The following is a 25719-nucleotide window of genomic DNA, read 5'->3' as shown; positions in this document are numbered from 1 at the left end:
AGGCCTGATTTAAAGGATCTACAGTTGGAGCAGACCTCAGGTCTACAGGAAGTTTGTTCCACCGGTGAGGAGCAGAATAACTGAACGCTGCCTCACCTTGCTTGGTTCTGGTTCTGGAACCACAACAAACCAGATCCAGATGAACCTCAGGGGTCTGGGAGCTTCATAGGAACTAACAGATCAACCTACTGAAAATGAAGGCAATAATACGTTTTTCCATGTCTTTAGACAGAAACCTCTTAATTCTGGCAATGTTTTTAGGTGGTAGTAGGCAGATAGTGATAATCTTTAGATGGCTGTTAAAGTCCAGGACTGAGTCCATAATTACACCAAGATTTCTGGCTTGATTTGTAGCTGTCAATGACATGGAGCCAAGGTGAGCGCTGATCTTTTCCCTTTCATTTGTAGGGCCAAAAATGATCACCTCTGTCTTTTCTGCATTTAGCTGGAGAAAATTCCGGCACATCCACTCATTGATTTGATGAATACAGTTACTCAATGGGGAGTAGGGGACTGTAGTCATGTGAAGACACTGAAATATAGAGTTGTGTGTCATCGGCATAAGTATGGTAGTATATATTCGGTGTGTGTGTGTGTATATATATATATATATATATATATATATATATATATATATATATATATATATATATACTGTATATATATATATATATATTAGTCCCTCAATTAGTTGTGAAGGATTTCTGCTCTTTACATATTCAGTAAGGTTTGCATTGGTCTGGATTTAATGATCTGGATGATCTAATGTGCTTTCTCTTTGAATTCATGTTAAATGACACCTGAATGATGCACATTAGGAAGAGGCGGTAACACATGCTTATTATAAATCAATCAAATTATTTTATTCGCAGCACCTGGTTTCTACCATTTTACTAACTTAATCTGGAAGCTTCTGGATTTGGCTTGTTTTTATTATTGTAGATCACCTCCTGTTTGCTATGGCTCCAATAAAAGAAATGGCTGGAGTCTCAAAGTCGCATTGAACAGGATCAAGGTGAAAATTACTCATATCGCACTCTTCAGTGTTCGACTTTGCATTTAAAAATTCACTGTAAACATTAGTCTACTTACACTTTAAGAAATGAGTGTAGAACTGTTTAGCAATTTAATCATTTCACTTTGCAAGAATCTTGTCTAATTCAGTGTTTTGTGGAAGTAGCTCATAAAACCAAACAAACATCAATTTTGTCAATAACTTTAATTTTCAACAGCACACTTCATAAATAATAATTATTGCTCTCTATAATCTGTATTTAAACAACAGATAATTGGTCATAATGGGTTACGTAGTGCTTGCAGGATAGTGCAGAAGACAGCATTTTCATAGCTGTTCAACTGTTAAATCAAATGCAACATCAACATAATACCTATAACATTGTTAACAAACCTGTGCTCTATTCAAAGTTTTGAAAAGACAAATGAACAGCTCAGAAAGAGACAGCACGTCCATCATCCTCAGGAGTGAGTGTGGCCATAATTGAATCTATTGTCGTCTACAGACACAACGAAGATGCTTTCATACAGAAAGATATGACGGAAAATTCACCAACAAAGGGGAATAATTCAAATGTGATGGATGGAGCAATTCTATGAAAGCCCTGATGAAGCAAAAGTATTTACAATGTGAGGAAAGGGTTGGGGTGGAGAAACAGGCCAGATATTATACCTGATACAGATCGCATAATGTAGCAATTTTTATTTTTAAATCATACAATGACAACATTTTTTTTTCCTCAAGTAGATCTACCAATATATCAAATCAAAGAAGATTAATAAGGCTTAAATTATGACATTACAGATCACGATACCCAAAGACATGAAACAAATATTCTGGCCATGCATGTTTAAAATTCCAGTGCAAGCAATACAGCAGTAAACGGACAGTTATAGTTGTTCTATGGTCAGATAAAGTAAATCATATCATCAGGGAAAATATCTATTGTAGGTGTGGCTTTATCATTGACTATTTCTCTTGGAGACAGGATTTCACAGTGTAAACAAGCATAGGACTATTTCCTGAAGCAAATACAGTAGGTAAGACATTTACATCAGTAAACAAGGCAATATGTTTGGTGCTCGAGTAGCCGGTGTTTTCATCTGGTTCACGGGCCATTTTGATGATGAAGTCACATTTTGCAAGTGTCTGAGCGTACCCCCTTCTTCCACAGATAGAAGAACAAACACTTGAACCCATTAGAGTGCCAGTATTTTGTTTCAGAGCGGCAGGAGCGTGTTAGTGTCAGAGGTCAACTCCTTTGACCAAGGCTGCCTCCAGGGTGACGCTGAACTCGTTTAGGGTTTGTAGGATACGACAGAGGGACTGCAGAGCCGCACGTTCCCGTATTAGAGCTCCTTCTTCGTATGTCCGAGCGGTCAGGGGACACTCTGCCAGCAGGGGGAGCCACTGGGACAGAAGCCGGTCCCTGCAGAGACAAGTCATGGTCAGGAACAGTGTCATCGACACCTTATGAGCCTAGTACTGAACTGGAGGACATTAGCATTTACTGTATGTTGAGCAGGGGCGAAAATCCCGTTTCATAGTTGGGGGGGGGGACAATAAACAGTAAAATTTTAGAGAATAAATCCAGTGGGGGACAAGGAATAAAAGTTTTAGCCTTCCTTTAATACAGCATTTTGACATTTTCATCTCTATCTCGCAAACAGGCAGAAGACCTTTCTTAGAGCAATACAAAACAATTGTATTAGGTGGAAGGTGGCAATAATACAGCACATCTGACATAATACACTGCAAAAACCCAAAATCTTAACAAGAATATTTGTCTTATTTCTAGTTAAAATGTCTCATTTTTAGTTAAAAAAATCTCATTACACTTAAAACAAGACTCATCACTGGAAAAAACAACAATTTTCACCTGTTTCAAGTAGATTTTCACTTGAAATAAGTAGAAAAATCTGCCAGTGGAACAAGATTTTTTTGCTTGTAATAAGAAGATAAATCTTGTCCCACTGGCAGATTTTTCTACTTATTTCAAGTGAAAATCTACTTGAAACAGGTGAAAATTGTTTTTTTTTTCCAGTGATGAGTCTTGTTTTAAAGGAGCCCTCTGTAAGAAATGTCCAAAACTGGTACTGCAGTCACTTTCCAAATATTGTTGAGCGGCGTGTACCCTCCCCCTCCTCCACCCGACCAGAGGTTGCCAGGTAGGCTGCAGAATGCAGCAGGAACGTAGGCTGACATGGCTGCGATAATTAGAGCCGAGCTGGCAACCCGGATGCAGAAACAATACTGACTTTGTGATTGGGAGATAGGTGGAGGGTGGAGCTTCAGGCCAAAACAAAAAATGACAACATAAACATCAGTTGAGGGCTGCAACTCCTATTTAAACTGGAATATTCTGGCTTGAGTGCTGTTGTCAGTGACATAAGTATTTGAAATAAACATGATTTTTAAATGTCTGTTGACATATCGGGGTCATTTTATGATTCGTTTTATTATTGCTCTTACATACAGCTCCTTTAAGTGTAATGAGATTTTACTGTTTATTATTATTTTCGATTTCGGTTTCGGCCACAAATTTTCATTTTGGTGCGTCACTACTAAATACTACTGCATTGTTCCAAAATTATTAATTCTGTCTCAAATGATTCTAGGGGGGGACAGCTTTACTAATGGGGGGGACTTGTCCCCCCTGTCCCCCCCGGGATTTTCGCCCCTGATGTTGAGGTTCATTTAGGCTAATGTCAGCCTTCAGAGATTTAATACAGATCTTAATTGTTCCATTTCAGTACCGCTCACTCTGTTACATGAAGAGATACAGGAAAAGTAAAGTTTCAGCCAACATCACTCCTTCAATGCTTTTTTAGACATGTCGGTAATGATATTGACTGTATTTACGAAGCCACCAGATACATCTGTGATCTTTTTAAAACCCTCTAAAGGGCTTTGTCATTTTACTCCCTTTATTTGGTTTGCACAACAGACAAAATACTCAAACTAATTTGGGAGGCTGTGTAAAATGTAATTAAATTCAGAATGCAATAATTTGCAAATCATCTAAACCTCACATTTAATTTAAAAAAAATAACACAGGGACCCCATTAAAGTACTGAGAGTTTGTTTCAACAGTTTAATCTCAGTTTTAAGGGAGACCAACAAAATAACAACAAAAACACCTAAAGCAATTTCTGACAACAAATTAGGTTGACTGGCAACAAGACAGTGACATCACTGTTTAAAAAAATCTATTTGAAAAATAAAAAGGGAAAAAAGAGCTTCTGATCAAGGTCCAGTAAACTTGAACACTTTTGCATCCCACATTAGTGAAAGAGCTCTGTCCTGTCCGCTGTGTGTTTAATTCCTGTCACCTCTGAAAGCGTGATGAAATGAAAAATGCAACAAAGGAGAGGCCGAGCTTTTCAGCTGAAGAGGAAGAATAGGAAAACACTTTACTTTCAAAATTACAGCAGCAGATTTCCTCAAATCCCAAAATGTTTACAGAGTGAAAGGCTTAAATGATTTGCAAATCCTTGCACGGACGTCAGTGGTTAACAAACATCAGATTTTCTGCATTTTCAGCAGTGGATTTTCTTCCAGTATGCCGGGATTATTAGAAAACATGTTTCCCAGGTATTTCATATTTATTTATTTTACTTATCTTTTTGTGGGTAAATATTTTTGTCTCTTACTTAATTTTTTTTTACTATCTTTTTAAAAACGATATTAACATTACCTGATCCCCAGGCACACGAACAGCTGGAATTTTCCCTCTTTTCCGATGTTTCGGGGCGAGCCATTGATGGCATTGACGTAGTGGCACAGAGAGTCGCAGGGTGGACCCTTTGGGAGCGTCGATCCATGCAGGTCACCCATCTGATCCGCTGTCTCCATGGAAACCACTGCTTTCTCTGTGAGAGAGTTGATTACGGATTCATTTTGGAGAAAGCACTCTACTTGAAACCAACAACCACTATGTGTAGGCAGGAAATAAACATCCCTTTACTGACTTTCGTTCACAGCACTTACCTACAAAATCCCAAACAAACACATTCCTCTGGAATAGCCGGTTGGTTTTGAATCCGTGGAGGAGGAATTTCTCCAAAGCAAGCACCAGCCCCCCTTCTCCACATAACAAGACGGTCAGGTTTCCTCTCTGGGATGACAGAAAACAGGAAAAGAGTTCACGGGAGTCACCATGAGTTAGCGGCTCCTCTTAAAATCCTGTCATTTGAAGCAGGAGGAAGTGCAGTTTAACCTCTGTGGAATGAATTCTTATCCAAGAGAACATAACAGAAAATATACATTTCCATGTATGCCTGTCTACTAAATATCTGTTGTTCAAATAAATGTGAAGCTTCAGTTGTGTCTCTGCAGTGCTTTTGAACTGTTGAGATGACAGGCTCATCTGATACAGAAAAGATACTAATGAGGAGGAGCCGAGGTAATGAACTCTGGTAGAGATAAAAATACAACATGCAGGATGTTGCTGCTAAGAAACGTCGCTGCGCATTAACAATTTTTATGCCTGATTAGCTCAACAGAGCCAATAGGTTAAGTGAATATAGCAGTCATGGACACCAACGCACCTCTTGTTCAGGTTTGTGGAAATGTTTAACAAGGTTATTTGCCGCCTCCCTCACGTCCTCTTGTACTTCAGCGGAGTGCATTCCTGAAAAGACGACAGAGTAGGAGTTACAAACACAAACATGAGCATGTGTAACGATAAACATGAGTCCAAGAAAAACGGGCTAAACAGAGAGGTAATGCGAGAGCAGATTCTGTTATTGCGCTGCGCTCACAAACATGTAGGTCAGCTATTGTACAGAAGAATGCTCTCTTTGTCAGTACATACTGCTTCGGGTGCCAAGTGATCCCAGCATTGTCCGCACACTCTGAGACGGAGAGGCCAGCTCTGGAGGAGTTCCTGTCCACCTTCCAGCATCCTCCTCTGCACCAGGTGATACCAGCTGGCCGATCAGGACCCTCTCCAAGCTGCCGTCACCCACACCCTTCCCAAGCCATCGGCCACATGGGAACCTGAGAGGAAAAACACAATATTTAATTGTGCTAAAGGTTAAAATATACATTTGTTTTACAAGGACATAAAGTGTGGTAAATTTTCTGTTTCAATCAGCAATTGTAATTTGATAAATGAAAATGAAAAAATTATGAAATCCTATGGTATTATTAGAAGAGTTTCTTTCTTAGTTAATCAGTCCTGTCTCATGATATTATATTATAGTCTAATTTATCCATACTTGACGTATTGCAACATTGTTTGGGGCGCTTCTTATTCCTCGTACCTCAACCAATTATTTCTAATTCAGAAAAGATTCTTGAGAATGATTTCATTTTCTTCTCATCAAGCACCTTCTGCACCCTTATTTAGCAAATTTAAATTATTATCAATTTTTTCTATTAATAAGTTTCAAACATGCCTGTTTATGTTTAAGTTCATTCATTTCAAACAAGACATTCCAGGCACTTTTCATAATTTTTTTCTGTTATCATCAGATATTCATTCTTATTCAGTTAGAGGTGGGAAGAACTTTCATTTACCTCTTTGTCGTACCTGCAGTCACTGATCCTTTATCAAATTCCATGGCCCTCAACTCTGGAACTGTTTAGATAGATCTCTTAAGTTAGCGTCATCCTTAAAAATGTTTAGGACCAACTTAATGGTATCTTTTATATAGTCTTAATGGTATATAGTATAGTATAACAGGCTATTCGTACTAAAATGAAATTGCCATTTCATAGATATTTTTGTTTGGGTGTTTATTGTATTTTTCTTTGTTTCTTTTACCTTTTCTTTTCTATTCTTTTTCTATTGATTGATTTGTTTTGGTGATTTTGTATTGAGGGGGAGGATTTTTTATAAGCCCTTCGGGCTTCTTTTCCTCTCCTGCACAAATTATTTGTCCTTGTATGATAAAAAATTTTTTTTACTGTTGTCATTGTGCAAATAAATAAAAAAAAAAATAAAAATAAAAAAATGTGCATCTTGTATCTTTCTGTGCAACATCAGGAGTCAAAAAACGTTATTTTACTTTAGAATACCATCAGTTATAAACTCATAAAAACCTTAAACATGCTTCAGATACGCCATTTTTCTGTGTTTGTCTTATGATCATGGGATGAAGAAGCTCTCCCCTCTGAGGTTTTAAGGAGTTGACTCATCTAATATCTTGAACAACTTTATCAAAACTGGAAGCTTCTGGCTATAAGCACATTCCTGCACAGGTGTCTGCAACGCAGCCGGGGCACAGTTAGCTGTGGTTGATGTGACAAAGTCAGAGGACGAGTCTTACTTGTAGGTGTGTCCTGTGATTTCATTGTAGACCATCACACAGTCAACCAGACACTTGGCCAGCAGCCCTGAGTTCTCCTGCACCCCCAGCTGCAGCGTGCTCAGCCTGCCCAGGTTCTTACACTGATGCGAAGAATACAAAACACAGTTAAATGGAGTTCTGCCTGCGTCTCGGTTGGCCATGCTACAGGCTCATACAACAGGATGCAAACATTAGTGAGAAAGGTTAAGTGAGGAGAAACAGAAATGATTTCCAAAAGGGCCTGAAGTGAAGGGTGAGATATTCTTTTTGATATTTTTCTGTTATTTTACAGAGGGTTTTAGGGGCCGGTCAATTCATTTAAGATAGGGCTTAACTTAAACCCATTTAGTTTAATCTACGTTAAAATGGTGGGAATGTTTGAAGTTAAACTCAATGGCTCCTTGGAGAGCTAGAAAAGAAAATGAAAGCATCTATTTGGCTGCAAGAAACCCGAGTTAAACACTCCTGCACCTTAAAATTACACAGTCTGCAGAGTGGATCTTTACTGTTCTTCTGAAAGGCAAGACATTGCATAAAATAGAAATTTTGAGAAGGGGGAGGAAAACTTTAACACCAATAAATATTAATTTTACTCTAGCAGTAATTTCTGCTATTGCACCAAAACAATTTCACTGTTTTGGTGCAATTGGTGCAACTTATATAAACCTTTTTCTCGAATCTTATTTTTTGCTGGAAGCATAATGTGATTGAAAGTCACTGGGGTTGGTAACTTGCAGATTGCATGCAAGGTGTGTATGTGTATGTATATATATATATATATACACACACACACACACACACACACACACACACACACACACACACACACACACACACACACACACACACACACACACACACATAATGTAATCTTGACAGTTTTGAATGAAACCCTCTACCCCCTGACTTAGCTGTTCACAGTAACCATATTTTGACTTTGATTGTATGGATGATGAAAACAGACCTGGAAAAAGATTTCTTGTGTATTCTTTGGGATCTGTCTAACTCCTGAATCACCCATTTCTCCCGACACACACACCCACGGGTTAACTGTTGCCATGGCTATGCTCAGTTTCTTCATGGGTACTATGACAACACGGTAGGGAATACCTGGAGAGACAAACAAAACAGTGAAGTTATTTATATGCAGCCATGCATTTTCTTCGTTCTTAAAACTATCCATCTCTTCTCACAATAGTACAGTTTCACAGCTTTGGAGCAAGTTTAATGTGTGTTATTTGAGGTCTTGAGGCCCTTGGATTACAATGGACACTAGTTACAAAGGACACTTATAAAACACCAGACAAAGTAAAGTTCCTTTTTTTCTTTTTTTTTTTCTCAGCGTCCTTGAAAACTACAAGACTGCCAGTAAGTTCTGCCGTTAAAAGAATTTACAGGACTTACAGATGGAGGTGAAGACGCGCGTAAAACAGAGGTAGTCCACAGTGTTGAGGGAGAGCAGGTGGAACAGAAACTGTTCCCTCTCTTCCTCACAGAGTAGGAATGCGTGAGGTTTATACATTTGTCTGTTGGGGGAACAGAGCAGAACAAAAGCACTGATAAATAAAAGCTACTGATAAATTACAACTGCAGCATTTGTGTTCACGAATGGAATCAGACCTGAGCAGCTGCGGGTTCGTCAGCAGCTCTTTGAGATGTTGGGACAGCATTTTCTTCTCCAAAGCCAAATGGATCCAAGCTCTGGCCTGAGCCACCTCGGACAGACTGTCACTCATGGTTTGGATAAACCTGGAGGAACCACAAACAGGCTGGTACGAGCAGACTGAAACAAGCTCCGGTATTTACATTTTTCTCATGCAATTATGTTCTCCGGGTATGTAGTCAGGGGGCAAACCCTAAGATTGATAACTATGCTCACGCTTCTGGGTAAAGTTTGACAACCTTATTTTTTTGTTAGAAGGAACCCCTAGGAGGAATAATAGGGGTGTTGTCATCTTGGATTTTTTTGCTGGTGACCACTGGAGGCGCTGTAACATTCAAATACTCAATTCATGCATATGGTCACAATAATGGTCAAAATGTACAGTTTATATGCAAAATCTTCAATGTTCAAGATTTTATATTTAGGGAAATGGATAAAACATCAATTGAAAAACATTTCTTTTTAATTCTATTGCTATATTTTGTCCATATTGGTTAAAAAATATGACTTTTTTATAGGCGTTTTTAACACACACATAGTAAGCATCTTTTTTTCTTTTTTTTTTTTTACAGTGAAACTCATTTTCTATGAAATCCTGTGTCAAAAACGTCTATAAAAAAGTGATATTTTGTATCCAATATTGGCTAAAATATTACAATATGATTCGTAAAGGCTTTTTTAGTATTGTTTTATCCATTTCCCTAGATATATAATGTTTTAATCTTGACAATTATGCATATAAATTGTACAGGTTGACCAAAACTGACCATATGCCTGAATTGAGAACTTGAATATTCAAGCGCCTCTAGTGGTCACCAGCTAAAAAATTCAAGATGACAACACCCCTAAAATTCCTTCTATAGATTTGTTCTAACAAAAAAAATAGGCTGTCAAAGCTCTTTTTCTAAAGTTGCCCCTTGACTAATGCTGGAAAAGCCAAAGTTTGTGACCAACATACGCAGCACTCATTTTATAAACACAGAGCTTTTTTTCATCCTATGAAAATGACGAGTTCCTGCTGTCATTACCTCATGTCCTGTATTAATGACCATCTCAGAAGCAAACTGTCATCATCGAGCGTCTTCTGGTCTGAGCCGTTGCATCCTGAATAAGCTGTGAGGTTAACACGGATAATCAGTGGACTTTTAACTCAATTAATTACCCAAGGAAAAACAAAGTAGTCAGGTGGTGGTCTGACCTGGAGAGCCAGCTGGTGCCTCCGTCTTCCCCTGAGCCGCCTGGTAGTGAAGCAGATGGGACCAGAGAGCAGATTTTCCCTGTTCCATATAAACACATTTGTCAACATCCAACGTCTGTGTATGGCTGAAGACACATTCCCAGACAGGTTTATATATGTATTAGGGCTGGGCGATATGGACCAAAAATAAAATCTAGATTTTTTTCTCTCAAAATCCGATTTTCGATTACGATTATTTTGTGAACTGACAAAAGGCAAAGAAATTATTTCAAATATGCTGTTTTTTTTATTGAACATTTGCCCCATTGGGCTTTAAGTGCAAATTTTGCTCTTATTAAACCAAAAATGAATGAATAAAGTGCAAAACTCTGTAAAATAAGTTGAAAAAAAGTTTTAAAAATATAATAAAATATACAGTTTTATCTCTGAAAAAAAAAAATCAGCAAATCAGCACTTGCAAACATACAGTAAGTTATATTTCCAATTAAATAAAACAAGACATTTTCTAATTAAACTAAACTGGGTCTTTGCATGCTAAATAATAATGCAACCCATGAAGGCGGTAGAGGTGTGTAATGTCAGTCATTACATTTGCTATTCACATTTGCACGTTTTTTGCAAGGAACACGAGCCGGTCTACCGCATCTGGCTTGAGGGATGCCCGGTGGCATGTTACCACGCCCCCTCCTACACTAAAGAGCCTCTCCGATGGGGCACTTGTCGCAGGTATTGAGAGGTATTTCCATCAATCATTAATATGGTATCAATCATTAATATGTGTGCAGACAAGGTTAAAAAAAAATAAAAATAAATAAAAAGTGAAAAATCGATTTTACGATTTTCAAGTTTTAACATCGTTCTAATTACATAATCGCGATTACGATTTAAAATCGATTAATCAAACAGCCCTAATATGTATCCATCCTCACTTAGAGACATGCAAGGTTTGATTATGTGAAATGACATGGCTGACCTGTTTCATCTGCAGACCGTGGCCCCAGGTTCTCTCCAGCAAATCACACAGGCCATGGATGAGTGTGTTTTCCTGGAGGCCCGTGATGCTGGCCTCTCCCTGACCCACTTCCACACACTCCTTCCCCATCCTTTCCATCAGCATCCGCTTGGTCTAAAGAGCCGAGGAAGAAGTTGGCACACTAACCCTGAACTGGGACATAAAATCGTCACAGACACTGATTCCTCCGTCACTGCTGAATGACAGCGCTCACCTTCAGACGACACTCGCTCAGCAACCCATCGACAAAGTCCCGGTGAGTCTGGAAGACGGCTTCAGGGGACGGGTCGAGTAGTTTCGACTGGTGTAAGGTTCTTCTCGTAATTGTGTGTTTCTGTTGAATAATAATGATTATACATCAGAGATGCGTTTCCTAAAGCCTGTGTGTTCGTACGTGTGCGTCTCTGAGCTCATGGCAGTACCTGTCTCGGCTCATTGTCCACGCCCGTGTGCTCGGCTACGGTCAGTCTCTTGGGTTCTAACCTGCGCGAGACGGTGACGCGACCGGACCACCTATACAACACAGCAACATCAAATATTAACTAGCTGAAGTGTTGCCTTAGCAGGCAGCTCCAAAGTAGCCATTCCTACACATGTAGCTCAATTTGCAACAGAATTGTAAAAGAATTTGCTTTATTTTGTAATGAATGAAGTTTATTCAGTCATTGCAACACAAAACAACACCAAAAAAACATTGTACACAGCATTAACATTTCATACAAAACCAAAAAAATGTGTTGAACAATAACTGAAAAGGCATAGGCTGAAGCAAAAAGCTTATAAAAGCCTATCCTATAGTACCAACTTTCTATTTTTGGCTACCGACCTCCAGAAAACCAAAAAGAGAATAGAAAAGCAAAGAAACAACAAAAGGCAAAGAAACAATAGAAAAGCAAAGAAACATTTACAGATGGTCAATTGCACTTATAAGCTTCAAAAATAGTTTTACAAACCATTTTCTTAAATACAACAAAAGAATGACATGTTTTTAAATTTATGTTGGCATCATTCCAGAATTTAACTCCAGTGATGGAGACACATCTCCTTTTTATACCTTTTTTTAGCTATTTGTACTGTGAAATTGCAGACACCTCTAAGATTGTAACGAGTCTCCTGAATTGAAAAGAACCTCTGTATTGGGTCACGGAGCATTTCTGATTTTGCTTTAAACATAATTTGCATGATTTTAAAATAAAACAAATCATAAAATTTAATAACATGAGAATTTAGAAAAAGTAAAGTAAGTAATCAGGAATGAAAATCACAAGAACCACAATGAAGTTGGTTTTGGGTGAATATCAAAAGCTTCCAGCTGCCAAGAGCGTCGTAGGACACAGACACACTTGTTTATGTATTATATCAAGGGTTGTGAGAGTTACTGTCTTTCGACTATGTAACTTTGTGGCCCAAGAAAGATTTCCGCATGAGGCCAATAAAGCACATTTGATTGGATTTGATTTGATTTTAAGTGGATGAAGCTTTTACTTCAAGAGAAACAAGCAACTGTTTACACGCTAGAGGACTTGCCATATTGAAAATGTAATCTGTTTGGTAACAAATTACTTAGTTTATAGTAGTTTAATCTGACTTGATATTTCTAATGTAAGCGTTCTTGTGAAGTTGCCCTGGTTACCAAACAACAGAACAACACTGTAATACACTTCAATATATTAAGGCTTGACAGCAGATGAGCATCCTGTCACAAACATCATTTCCCCCCAAATATGATGATTGAAACTGGATGTAACTGCATCATTTATGAAAGCACTGTGCAGATTGATTAAATTGAATACATTTTGTGGGAAGAGCTGGACATTTTAGGAACATATTCTTACATCTTTAAAGGTACTTCTAATTTACCCAACAGCTTTTGTTTGTTGCTATTAAAATGAGGATTTTTGCACAGAAAGCACATGAATTATCAATATGATATTTAATTATAAATGAAACCACTAATCAGTTTATTGAACTGTATAAGAGTGATTTAACCAACTGATAGGAATTATTCTGGCAATTATGCAGACGAAAATCAGAGATACAATTTCTCATTATATTCAGAATCGCTGAAAACTAATCAAATCAAATCATGGATAAACTAAGTAGCAGATTGACTAAAGATGGTTATCATAATCAGACAAGATCTAATTGCAGCAAATACAAAGTAATTTTCCACTTTTCTGGTCATGCATTAATAATAGTAATCTGGTATTTTCACATATAATATTGTAGCAGTTACAAGGGACTTTTCTAGTTGGGAGTATTTTTAATACAAGTATTTGATTAAAAAGGTCCGTTATATACTCACATACAATGCAGTACGTAAAGTATATGTGCAACAAAGTGCTTCAAAAATGTCAACTTTCATTTAAGTTAAAGACAGGTGTAGTTCCTTGACCTGTGGATTCAGGTATGAATGTGATACGTGCGTTGGAGGTAACCCCGAGCTCTGCTTACTTGTTGGTGTTCTGTGCGAGCACATCCGCCTGCAGCTTAGGGAAGTAGCCCGGATGGTGACGACCCTGACCGATCCGCATGTCCAGCAGGTGGGGGTGTATGGCCGTGTGGTCCACTTTCAGCATCCTTTGCTCAATGGTCTGACCTGCAGTGATAAGAGTTCCTATTGTAGATAAAAGCAGCAATGAAAGGGATGATACAGACATTTACAGGGATGACTTGTGCAAAATGTAAAAATTTACATCAAGTTTTAAACTGAATGTAAGTTTATCTGCAAGGGGAGTCTTATGATAATGACACAAAGATATACAGTAGTGTGATATAAACTGGTGGTATGACAGAATATAAATAAAGCTGTGCTGGAATGATTTGCAAGCAGTGCATTTTTAGACGTGAAGTTGGCACAATTTCAAACCAGAAGGTTTAAATCAGTGTCCGCTGGACAGAAAGCAACATGCTCTGCTTATATAACAGTGTCATCCCCACAAATCTATTTTATCTTTCTCTAAATCCGTAATTCTACCCATCTTTCCTAAAATCCCACTCTATCCCCTTTGTGTTGCAGCTGTTGATCAAGTTAGTACATTCTCAATTATATTTTAACGACATCCCTTACAGCTTACATAGTTACATTGTCGAGTGCAAGTCTTTTTACGTGGATGCATTTTCAAGTCTAAGAGTCTTTAGGCAGGTTAAAGCAGAATCTTGAACTTTTTTTTTCTCTAGAAATGATTGAAACAAAATGATAACAGAAAGATCAAGCAACAAAATCAACATAACACTGTATGACAGTTTTAGCTTCTTTAAATAAAATCAGTGGGATGCTAGAGTCTTGTTTGTGCATATACATTTTGATATTGATTTTACAGGAAAATCTTTGTTAGAAATGTTGTCCCAGGCAGAAACATTTGAGCTAAAATTTTCTTGCGTGCTTCCTGTGGAATAAATTCTCGCCATGAGCCCGTCACAGTACCTGACTCAAAGAGCGACGTGCATTTCCTGTAGGGACGGCAGCAGGAATCTTCATCCCCCGTGTCATAGACTCGTCCTCGGTCCAAACGGCTGTCGAACAGCTGCTGTAGCGGATCCCTGTCTGCCCAGCGTGATATAACTTTCCCATCCACAAACGACGAAAACATGGATGTCTCAAGGAACCGTGACAAGAACTGCAAGTGGGTTGCTGGCTGAACTGAGAGGAAGGAACCCTGAAACAAGAAGGTAAGAAAGATCAGTGTACAGTACTGTAATGACTTATGCAAAAGTAAGAGATTGCATGAGTTTTATTCAATTCATCTAGTGCAGGGGTCGGCAACCCAAAATGTTGAAAGAGCCGTATTGGACCAAAAACAAAAAAAAAACAAATATGTCTGGAGCCGCAAAAAATTAAAAGTCTTGTATAAGCCTTAGAATGAAGGAAACACATGCTGCATGTTTCTATATTAGTTATAACTGGAGGAAGAGTTTTTTTTTCATTATCCACTTCGAGAAAAAAGTTTAAATGTCAAGAAAAATGTCGAGAAAAAAGTCGAAATTACGAGATTAATGTGGAAGTACAATCTTGCGACAAAAGTCGAAATTTTGAGAAAAAAATCGAAATGTTGAGAAAAAAGTTTAAATGTCGAGAAAAAGGTAAATTTCGAGAAAAAAGTCGAAATGTCGAGATTAAAAAGGAAAGGAAAAGGGAAGAAAAAAAGAGAAAAAAGAAAAAAAGAAGATTAAAAAAAGAAAAAAAAGGAAAAAAAAAGAGTAAAAAAAAAGGTCAAACATTTTTTTAAAAGCTCCAGGAGCCACTAGGGCGGCGCTAAAGAGCCGCATGTGGCTCTAGAGCCACGGGTTGCTGACCCCTGATCTAGTGAAATACCTTGTCAAAGCTGAGAGTCCCTTCTCGGTTGCTCAACCAGGAGTCCAAATCCAGAGCGCTGTGGATGACAAACTCCTCATACCTGCCAAACATGGCAGCAAAACGAACAGCAAACACCTCCCTCAGCTGAATATTCAGCTTTGCAGCCTTCAGCTCTTCCTCCTCCTCTGCAAAGACCAGTGTCTTTTCTCCCTCTGACATTTTTCCTCCTTCACACCTCCTCGCCAGAGCCTGCAGTCTCTCCAGCACTGCCAGCTCCTCGCCTCCGAGGTTGCCGTTCCTCCTGTCCTCCATCAGATCCTCCAGCACCAGGCTGCTCAGGCGAGGAGAGGATGAGCTGCTGCCTGTGGTGGCCTTCGTGCTCACTCCTCCCTGCGGTGGGAGTCCGAAACGCAACAGTATCTCACTCAGTTCCTGGATTAGCTCGATATGATCTGGAAATGAGGGAAGGTCCTCAGGAGCATCGACACAGTGGCTGTCAATGTCCACGAAACATAGATTAGCCTGCACAGAAGACAAACAGGAGAGAACTTTTCACTTTGCTCCATGGTCAGATAGAGCTTAAATAGGTTTTACCAGTCAGATTTATCCCACATAGATTAGAGTCAAATTAAGCTACGAGATGGAGACATTTCATTAACACATTCATGCTTTCACAATCATAAGAACTGGAGATTTTAGCATGTGAAGGATTATCTAATGATTACAGTTATTGCTGCAACACAATACATGGTGAGAGCCTGCAGCATCAGGTCCTAACAATTAAAACCTGTGCTAAAACGGTGCCAGTCTGCTAAGCAATGAAGCACAGAATGAACTCCGTTAAAAACAATCTGCGCTGGTTTGAAAACAATGCTTCTGTAAGCATCGTCAGCAGCCATGCAACCTTCAGCAGTGACCTCAGGCAGACAGCTTAGAGCCTCAGGGGAAGCTGGGAGATGTGCAGTCGAACGGGCAGCTGCATCATCCTCCCAGTCTGCACTGTTCATCATTATTCTGGTCTAATGAGGAGAGGACGATAGAAGATACAGTAAAATAATAATAATTCAGAAGGTCATGTTTCCGATTCGTAGATTGCCCAAAGGTATTCATTTCACCTTTAAGAGGAACATGGAATCCATACAGTCCTACGCATGATTAAAACATTTCTCTAATAATTGCACAACTGAAAAAAAATGAGTGCAATCCACCATTTATTATTCATTGCGGCCCATTATTCTGGTTTCGTCAAGCTCTGCATTTTGCTTTCATCCGCCTGGAGCGGTCTTGCCACTGCCTCTTTTCTGGGGCAGAGCAACTTCAAAGAGGCTTCTGCGAGATACTCATGCAGCTTAAAGTGATCTCAAATGCAGGATCGTATTCTAACGGCAGGCCGCTCTGAGGTAATTTATTGTGCCAGTTGAACGGCCCGGAGATCGAGGGAAAGTTTCATGGATGGCAGAGTTGATCTGCAGAAGGCTGCGTGAAAGCCTCCCTTTACCATTTTTCAAATGTCTGCATTCTGCAATTTTCAGTGGCACATCGACGCAAGGAAAATACTAATACATTCACTCATAAGCTCTTCTTCTTGTGGAGTCCTATACCTCATGCGGGAGGTGGAGGGAGGATCGCTGAGCTCCGTCTCTGCGCTGGATACCCATCAGGAAAGGCACGGGAGCATCCAGAAGGTGATGAAGTGGCGTGGAAATGATGGGCAGGTAGATGTGTTGCCACTGGAATGGGAACAACAAAGTGCTGATGCCCTCTGCCACCATCATCAAACGCTGGTAGTCTGAGGAGAAATGGGACAAAAAGGATGAGATGCCAGAATAAATTAACCCTCTTGAAGTATCTAGGGAACGCTTCATTTACAAGCCAGAGAGCTCAGTACAGCTGATTAAATTATACCTTCAGACTTTCCCTCAACCCATCGCTGTGTCATTAGTTTACCTCAAAATGCATGTTCATATTCTGTTAACTTGGTATATACAAAAAAAAATGCTTTGCTCTGTAAATAACCTAATATCATCCCATCAATAAACAGCTTGGTCCTGTTTAGCATTCTTTTCCCACGGTACTTGGACATCTAAATGGAAAAGCAGAGTTCAGATTTATTTATTTACACAGTGAGAAGTTTATTCTGGGTTTTACTAGAACAATATTTATGCTTTTATTTTCATTTTAGCCTGCACATCATTGTGGCTCCTTTTTCTCACTTTCAGTCTTACCGCCTGTCTCTTTAAGTGTCTCTTCCCATAGTGGCCACTCTCTCTTCTCAAGTGTCAGACTTATACAGATTATGTTGTTAGAGGGCTTTTTTGTTTAGGGGATGCCCAAGTAACCATCACCCAAGTAGCCATGAAATGGATTTCCTCTGATCCAAATGGACTTCCTGTGTAACAATGCAGCCTTTGTACAAGTGCAGAAAGGTTATCTGGGTAATATGCCCCATTTAACAATGACTCTGTTCTATATATGTCCCAGTAAGTTAAAATAGTGATAGCAAACATTCACAGAAGCATCTAAAAAAAACGGCACTCATTTATATTTAATTTTTTTCCCCCCTACAATGTCAAAACATCATGAAAAATAAAATTCTGTAATACACTTGAGTCGTGCACTTACCCTGAGAATATAGCAGGACTTGTGTCTCCAGAAGCGCACAGGTAAGTAGCTTCACCACATTTTCCACACCCAGCAGGGAGAAGACTTCTCCGAGAGGATAGTCTGCCAGAGGAAGCTCCCCTGGCCCCGGACGCTGGCACACGATGGGCCCTTGCACCCCGTGGAACCTCAGTGACCGTCCCGGTGGGGGCAAGGGCACCTCATACAGGATGTTATGGATGTAGCTTTCCAGAGGAAGGGGAGGGGCTGTCTGGGATGTCACAGCTTGGTGCAGTTGAGCCAGAAACTGTTGTGAAGCTTGCAGAAAAGGGAGAGGTGTGATGAGGCAGAGGGCTTTGGAGACATACAGGGTGTCACGTGTTGGATCAAAGGAGCCGACGCAGCCGAGGCAGCCAGAAACCCCGGCCAAAGACTCGGCATCCGACTCCTCCAAGCTGCTCGCAAGTGAGTCCATGCTGGAGGTGGAGGGCGAGGAGGCAGAAGAAGATGATGAAGAGGGAGAGGAAGCCGACGAGGAGGAGTGGTGCTCCACGTGGTGCATCTGATACAGCGTCTGCATGGCAGTGATAATCTGAGGACTGGTCACCTCCTCGTAGAAGGTATGAACAAAGCCGTAGGAGCGGGTTCCATCGTCAAAGGCGATGGTAAATGAGTGAAACTGAAGGTCGTGTCTGTCAGCTTGAGAGCAGAAGGACAGACCTCTGGGCATACAGAGCTGAAAGCAAGGAGAGCAGGAAACAGGAAGCAGTCTGAAGTTAAGCCTTCATGCTGATGATCTCAATAACACAATAAAAAATAGACAACCTTAGTTACCCAGGCTGCAATTACACATACAGCGGGGAGAACAAGTATTTGATACACTGCCGATTTTGCAGGTTTTCCCAGTTGAAAAGCATGTAGAAGTCTGTAATTTTTATCATAGGTACTCTTCAACTGTGAGTGGAATCTAAAAAATGATTTTTAAGTAATTAATTTGCATATTATTGCATGACATAAGTATTTGATCACCTGTCAACCAATAACACTTCCGGCTCTCACAGACCTGTTAGTTCTTCTTTAAGAAGCCCTCCTGTTCTCCACTCATTACCTGTATTAACTGCACCTGTTTGAACTCGTTACCTGTATAAAAGACACCTGTCCACACACTCAATCAAAAAAAAAAAATCATACAATGTGATTTTCTGGATTTTTTTTTAGATTCCATCACTCACAGTTGAAGAGTACCTATAATAAAAATTACAGACTTCTACATGCTTTTCAAGTGGGAAAACCTGCAAAATCGGCAGTGTATCAAATACTTGTTCTCCCCACTGTACAAGAGAGGAACTTCACATAAAAGAGATGCCAAACAAAAACTGTTATTGATTTTAAATAATACCAAAAATACAAACAAAAGGCAAAGAAAAAAAAATGTTATCTTAATTTTATCAAATAACTATCAATGCTGTTGTGTCTTCTGGAGTGCCATTTCCTTTAAATAGGAAACAGAAAACGTCAACAAGATTCAGTGCAATCTGACATTTCTCTCAGCCTGTCTTATATATTATCCAAGTACAGATAACAGATAACATGCTCTGCATTTAGGACCTATTTTCTCTTAATTTAGCTTTTTATTTTCATTTGTTGCAGATTTCTGAAAACCTACATTTAACTGAAAGTAAAGCAAATGCACAAATAACACATGCTAATAATTTGGGGATCCAAGCATTGTTGGAACATGATATTAACCAGAGGTGGACAGAGTACTCGACCCCAGTACTTGAGTAAGAGTACAAATACTACTGGTCAAAATTTACTCCGTTACAAGTAAAAGTAGCTCAGTCAAAATATTACTCGAGTAAGAGTAGAAAAGTACTTGCTTTTAAAGGTACTTAAGTATCCAAAAGTAAATGCTTTTAAATTTACTTTAAGTAAAAGTAAGAGTAAGAGTAAATTTCTTATTTTCCACATCAGTAAATTACTATATTTTTTCTAAATTAATTTAAGGATCTTTTAACTCTTCTTTCTGAGAATTAACTCTTTGAAACCAGCTGTGCTGATGTGCTGCTTTTAGAACCACAATGTTATATAAAACCTGCAGAAACACCAAAAACAAATCAAATGAATGGGATCATAATAGGACAGCAGATGATGCAGAGTTTATTAACAATCATGAACTGAAACCAAATGAACCTGCACCATCCAACTAAGTCTGGATCCCCCTCAGGGGGAGGCTTGACGTATTTCCGCTTTACGTACATCCCAGTGGAGAGCGTGCACTGTGATAGGTCTCCTCCTTTGACAAAAACAGCTTGTGTCCAATAGGATTTTAGGGAAGAAGAAAAAAGAGCAGACCTGAAAGTAACGAGTACTTTTCAGCCTTCCTAGAAATTTACTCGAGTAAAAGTAAAAATATTTGTCTTGGAAATGTATTCAAGTAAGAGTAATAAGTACCAAAGAAATCTAATACTCAAGTAAAGTACAAATCCTCTGGATATGTACTTAAGTACAGTACTCAAGTAAATTTACTCTGTTACTGTCCACCACTGATATTATCAAATGATTATTTACTAAGAAAAAGGTCTTTATACTGTATTTAGTTAATAACATGTAAATGTTTGAATGATTTTCAGTTTGATGGCTTTTGTTTTTATTTACATTTTACACGGCTTCTCATTTCCTGTGGAAACTTTTGGCAATCATGTAATATTCATTCCACTAGTTTCACCAGAGCAAGAAAGCATTAGGCTTTAAACAAGTACAAGTTGTCCGCCAACCGCAGCGACAGTAAAGGGCTTGCAGTTCTGCAAAGAACTCACCATGTTGACAGCATCTTTGTTGAAGGGGTTCCTGTCTGTGCTCTCGGGGTAGTGCGTCAAAACCTTTGACTTAAAGGACCGTCGAATGGGGCTCTGCTCAAAGTTTTCACCTGAAAGACACACACAAAGAGAGGTTTAGGGATGATAAGAGATATACCAGAACTCAAAAGAAATGACAGAACCCAGGACATCACAGTATGACAGCCGCTTTGATTTATGTCGGTGCACGGACAGGACAGGTCTCTGTCAGGCACAGAGCAGAAACTAAATGTTCATGTCGTGTTAACATTGAGGTCCTTTCTGCTGTGTAGAAGAGGGAAGACCCTTGTGAAGGTTACGCATCTCCACTCATTACCATAAAGGCAGACTGTGGAAGCAATATGACACTGCACCCCATCCCTGACATCATGCTGCAGAAAACTTGTAGTGCTCACGATGAAAATATGCTGATTTTGAGAGAACCGAATTTGCAGTGAATGCAAAGGGACTCTTCTATTCCTGCATTCACAGTACATCGCAGGCAGGCATTGCCCTGCACCACGCGTCTTGTGCCAGCTTCCAGCTCCAGTTACAAGCAAAATGCTGGCCACGTGAGAGACTGAAAAGAAGGGACAGTTTTGAGAGGTTAGTGAGCATACTCAGCTGACAGCAGTGAATCAGTCAGTTTTTATCATGTGTCCATTTTCCCAGGGGAAGAACTTTAACAGTTCTTGCCTTTTTATTTAAACTAATCCACTATCAATAGTTAGGCACAACCAGTGACATCACTGCAACAAAATCAACTGCAGAATGGCACACAAACTAACAAGTGTCTGTGACGCACTCATTCAGGACCCTCTACCTCACCTGCCAACAAGATGACGCACAAGACAAGGAGTCAGGAAACTGCAGAAGAGAAGCTCTTCAATTAAACTGCATCAGACTGGGTGGTGGGAGTCAACGCTCTCTGCTAATGATACAAACTGTGGCTGGTGCCGAGTGGTAGGGCAGAATCAAGCCCCGCAGAAAGAGTTGCCATGGCAATCATTTCCGCTGTGGCCTTGAAGGTAGCCGTAAAGACAAAGCGTGCGTGCTTGTCATCTTGTTACGTCAGCCAGGGTTTCATCAGCTGACACAATTAAAACCCACTCTGCTGCTGGCATGAATTCCCACCAAAGCGCTGGCAGAGAAAAACATCTAAATGTCGTTTACTGCGCAACTGAGCAGAGAGGGAGGTGGAGGGAGGTTTGTTGTGGTGTCTGAATGAACGCTAAAATAGGTGTTTCAGTGAGGCTGTAATTAACACACAAACTAAGATACCATTTCAGTGGTTTATGTTGAACTGGTGTGCTAGTAGTTATTCTTATAGTTGAAGTTTTGACAGTAAAATATAAAAAAAACAGAAGAAATATCATGACAGACACTCGGGAATATTTGGCATACAGTCTAAAAAAAACTTCAACACGCAACAGCTGTTTAAGTCTCTATTATTAAACGGCCTATTAGCTTTCATCCTTAAGACACAGCAGTTCTCTAACTGTTCATTTCAGTTTCAAATTTGGGATTTTGTATTTATTCCTATTTTAGCCCTGAGCACTCTAAATATCCAAGGAAGATGGATATTACAAGTGACACAAAATGTCAGTGGGGACCATGACTGATGATAAGATGAATAAAAAGGGTTTTTTTGTTGTTTTTTTTTTTATCATCTCAGTCTGGAAAAGAGATGTTGTATCGAGCTCAGGATAAAATAAAGCACTGGGTTCCTAAAAATATACAACTCAAGTTGGATTTTCTGCACACAAGTAGCACATCTATAATTAGACAAGTGTATACATCCCTCTGCAGTCCTCTCTGCACAATAAAGCAGCTCTGTTCGGTCAGGGAGCTCTCACCCTGCACTGATGTCATCCCCCTGTGACTGCCACCGGGCTCCAAGCCTCGGCCATTCAGCATTCCAACAGGCAGCGTCATGTGAAATTTGATTAGGCTGCAGAAAACACAGCGGCATCTATTGAGAAGCCAACAAGAGCAGATTGTCTCTTGGTGGGCATTCACTAATTACACCCTCTCAGACAAAAGGAGACACCACATTACCTCACATAAGCTTGTATAACGCCAAGGCACATGATGATTACATTTTGTATGTCTTGTGTGGATATGTGTAAAGAGACAAATACCGTATTTTCTGGACTATAAGCCGCTACTTTTTTCATAGGTTTTCAACCGTGCGGCTTATACAAAGGTGCAGCTATTCTGTGGATTTTTCTTCCACCACTCGGGGCGCTCTAACCGGAATTAGAATCAAAACTAAGACAAAATAAATGCAAAGAAGAATACGCTACTAGAAGTAGAAGCAGATTTCAAAAAGATAAATAGATAAATAAATAAATACTGGTTATTTTCTCTTGGTTCTGTCCCGTTTTAATCAGCAAAGTTGCTGCCGTGTTAAAAGACACTGTTAGGAAAGGATCTATTTAGGTACAAACATGTACATCATTTACAGTTCAAAATCCTTCTGTACATGTAGTAAATATCTAATCTAACAACATAAATATCTGCGGCTGAAAGATCTTTTTTTTTAAATAGAGTGGATGCGGCTTATATACAGGTGCGGCTTATAGTCCAGAAAATACGGTACATTCACTGAGACAGAAATACATTGAAAGGCAAAGCAAAGCCCCCAACTTCAGTGGGCCTAAGCTGACCTGCTGTTACATAAGCAGATTGGTGGATCTCAGATGTATAAGCCAGTGGCATGGCCACTCGCTGCAGGGGCAACTATCAACCCACAAGTTACTCGAAGAAAAAAAAAAATCAGCTGCAAAAAACCTGCATACCCCAACAACAAACACAGCTTGACCCAAATGCAGATTTAAAACCGTGGTTCTTAGGAAAGCAAGCTGGTTATAGGTGCTTCTCCCCTTAGGAGCTGCTCTACATGAGCTCCAGCCACAGACATGGAGAATACAGGGTGTGACTACAGTACTGTCTGCTGCTCCACAACCCCAACCTGGAAGTGACGTTCAAGGAATTCAGTACACTTGAATGGTTCTGTTTCCTCACAATCTCTGCTACACACACAAACACACACACACCCACACACCCGGAGCAAATGTGTCCTCATTTCATATCAACCACTAGAAGACAGCAACGACGCCAACTGATATCCATTTTTCTAAGAATTGTACCCTGGCAGCCATCACTTCCACACACAATCTGTATTCATCATTTCCTTTCGGCGTTCGCCACATTTGGCGTTTTGGCTTTTAGATCACAAAATTATAGATTAATGCCAGCTTGAGACTGAAAGCCATCACACGGATTAATCAGAGCTCTGTGACTCAGAACAACGTGATCCCAGTTCACACATAAACACACGAGCCCCAACCCTGATCCTATTCCCAGCTGCGTTCCAGCGTCAACATGCAGGACAGGATGCTTCCTTTCTCTCTCTTTCTGCTCGGGTCTTCTCTGTTGTGTTTCTGATTCAGGTGCAGCAGAGGATGACTTGCAGAAACCTTCAGAGACACCTTTTCAACCCATGATACCTTTAAAATCATTTCATATAAGAACAATGAGAAGTCCCCAAGCAGAGGTCAGACTAAAGGACAATAATAGAGGTTAATGTCATTTTAAATTTGAGGTAATAAGCTCTGATAAAAAAAAACAAATCAGAGCTTTCTTGAAATCAGTTTTTTTGTAATCCATCTCATACCATCCCCGTATGGATAGACATTCAGAAATAATCTAGGATAATAGATGCAAACAGAGGAATATTGACATGTCTTCCACGCCAAATTGAGGGCATCCATCGAGCAGGAGACACGCAGATAATGTTCTCAGAGAAAGAGAGAGGAGAGGAGAGAGGAGGAGAAAAAAAACATGTTTTTTTAGTGACTGTCACGCCAACACAAACGGACCTATATGAACCTGTTAAGGCTGATTTATGGTTCCGCGTTACACCGACGCAGAGCCTACGGCGAAGGGCTCTGCGTCGATTTCACGCGGAACCGTAATTGCGGCTCTACATGTTTACCACGGTGAATGTGATCTCTTCTAGCGGCGTTAAAGCATGCAATAACCGGGCGTGTACCTGCTCCATCGTCCGGCTCCAGGCCCGTGTCCGCGTCCACCCCGCACACAACGAAGTAGTGGGCGAAGCGGCAGGAAGCCGACCCGCCCGAGGACGCCGCAGTGCCGCTCATCCTGGACGCGCTGCTGCTGCGGGAGCGCCGCTCACTGCTGACTGCTGCTGTGGGTGCTTGTGTGGGTGCTGTGGGTGCTGCTGTGGGTGCTGCTGTGGGTGCTGCTGTGGGTGCTCCTGTGCCGCACCAGGCTCATAATCCGGGACGTCACCCTCCTGGTCGGTGGGGCGGGAGCCCGAACTGGCCGATCCGCGGTGCGACTGTGATACTGGGATGGAGTCCGGGTCCGCCAGCGCTCATCACGCTGTTCTAGGGAGGGAGGAGGAGGAGGAGGAGGAGGAGGAGGAGGGGGAGGAGGAGAGGAAGGAGGGAGACAAAGACCCGACACCACCATCGCTGCAGAACCAGCCGCCTCTAAATGGCTGTTATCAAAATCCATTTGCAGAAAACAAGAAATAATCTAGATTTAGTCAGGTTATTATTATTATTATTTTTAAAGCCTATCAATCTCCAGGAGAGGATATCTACGGAAGAGTATTAGGGCCAATTAAAAAAAATAAAAATAATTCTGAGAAAAAAGTCAGAATTCTGAGAAAAAAGTCAGAATTCTGACTTTAATCTCAGAATTCTTTTTATTTTTTTTAAGTGGCCCTAATACTCTTCCGTAGATATCTAACCTCATAATGTATGA

At 40.1% G+C, this 25719-nt stretch overlaps 1 protein-coding gene across 1 annotated transcript; it reads right to left on the bottom strand.

Moving 5' to 3' along the window:
• Positions 1-1700: 1700 nt before the first annotated feature.
• On the bottom strand, positions 1701-25328 carry LOC133444348 (DENN domain-containing protein 5B-like). The gene is made up of 21 exons (XM_061722076.1): positions 24977-25328; positions 20902-21011; positions 18104-18818; positions 17083-17270; positions 15500-16003; positions 14612-14843; positions 13639-13783; positions 11607-11697; positions 11399-11518; positions 11146-11298; positions 10173-10251; positions 10003-10087; positions 8932-9060; positions 8716-8837; positions 8276-8421; positions 7291-7412; positions 5832-6016; positions 5566-5648; positions 5006-5132; positions 4713-4887; positions 1701-2444 (listed from the first exon to the last, which is right to left on the bottom strand). The coding sequence occupies exons 1-21, from the start codon at positions 25086-25088 to the stop codon at positions 2261-2263; spliced, it is 3807 nt and encodes a 1268-aa protein (XP_061578060.1). The 5' UTR covers positions 25089-25328; the 3' UTR covers positions 1701-2260.
• Positions 25329-25719: the final 391 nt, after the last annotated feature.

The sequence above is a fragment of the Cololabis saira genome, chromosome 5 (assembly GCF_033807715.1).
Source record: "Cololabis saira isolate AMF1-May2022 chromosome 5, fColSai1.1, whole genome shotgun sequence".
Classification (NCBI taxonomy): Eukaryota; Metazoa; Chordata; class Actinopteri; order Beloniformes; family Belonidae; genus Cololabis; species Cololabis saira.
The sequence above is the reverse complement of the archived record's forward strand: the minus strand, read 5'-3'. Positions and strand labels throughout refer to the sequence as shown.

Coding starts and splice junctions, on each gene's coding strand:
- LOC133444348 (XM_061722076.1), bottom strand. CDS start 25,088: ATGAGCGGCACTGCGGCGTCCTCGGGCGGGTCGGCTTCCTGCCGCTTC. Junction 10,252..11,145: donor ACGGTCTGCAGATGAAACAG/GTCAGCCATGTC, acceptor TATATGGAACAG/GGAAAATCTGCTCTCTGGTC. Junction 2,445..4,712: donor TTCGTGTGCCTGGGGATCAG/GTAATGTTAATA, acceptor TTGTCTCTGCAG/GGACCGGCTTCTGTCCCAGT.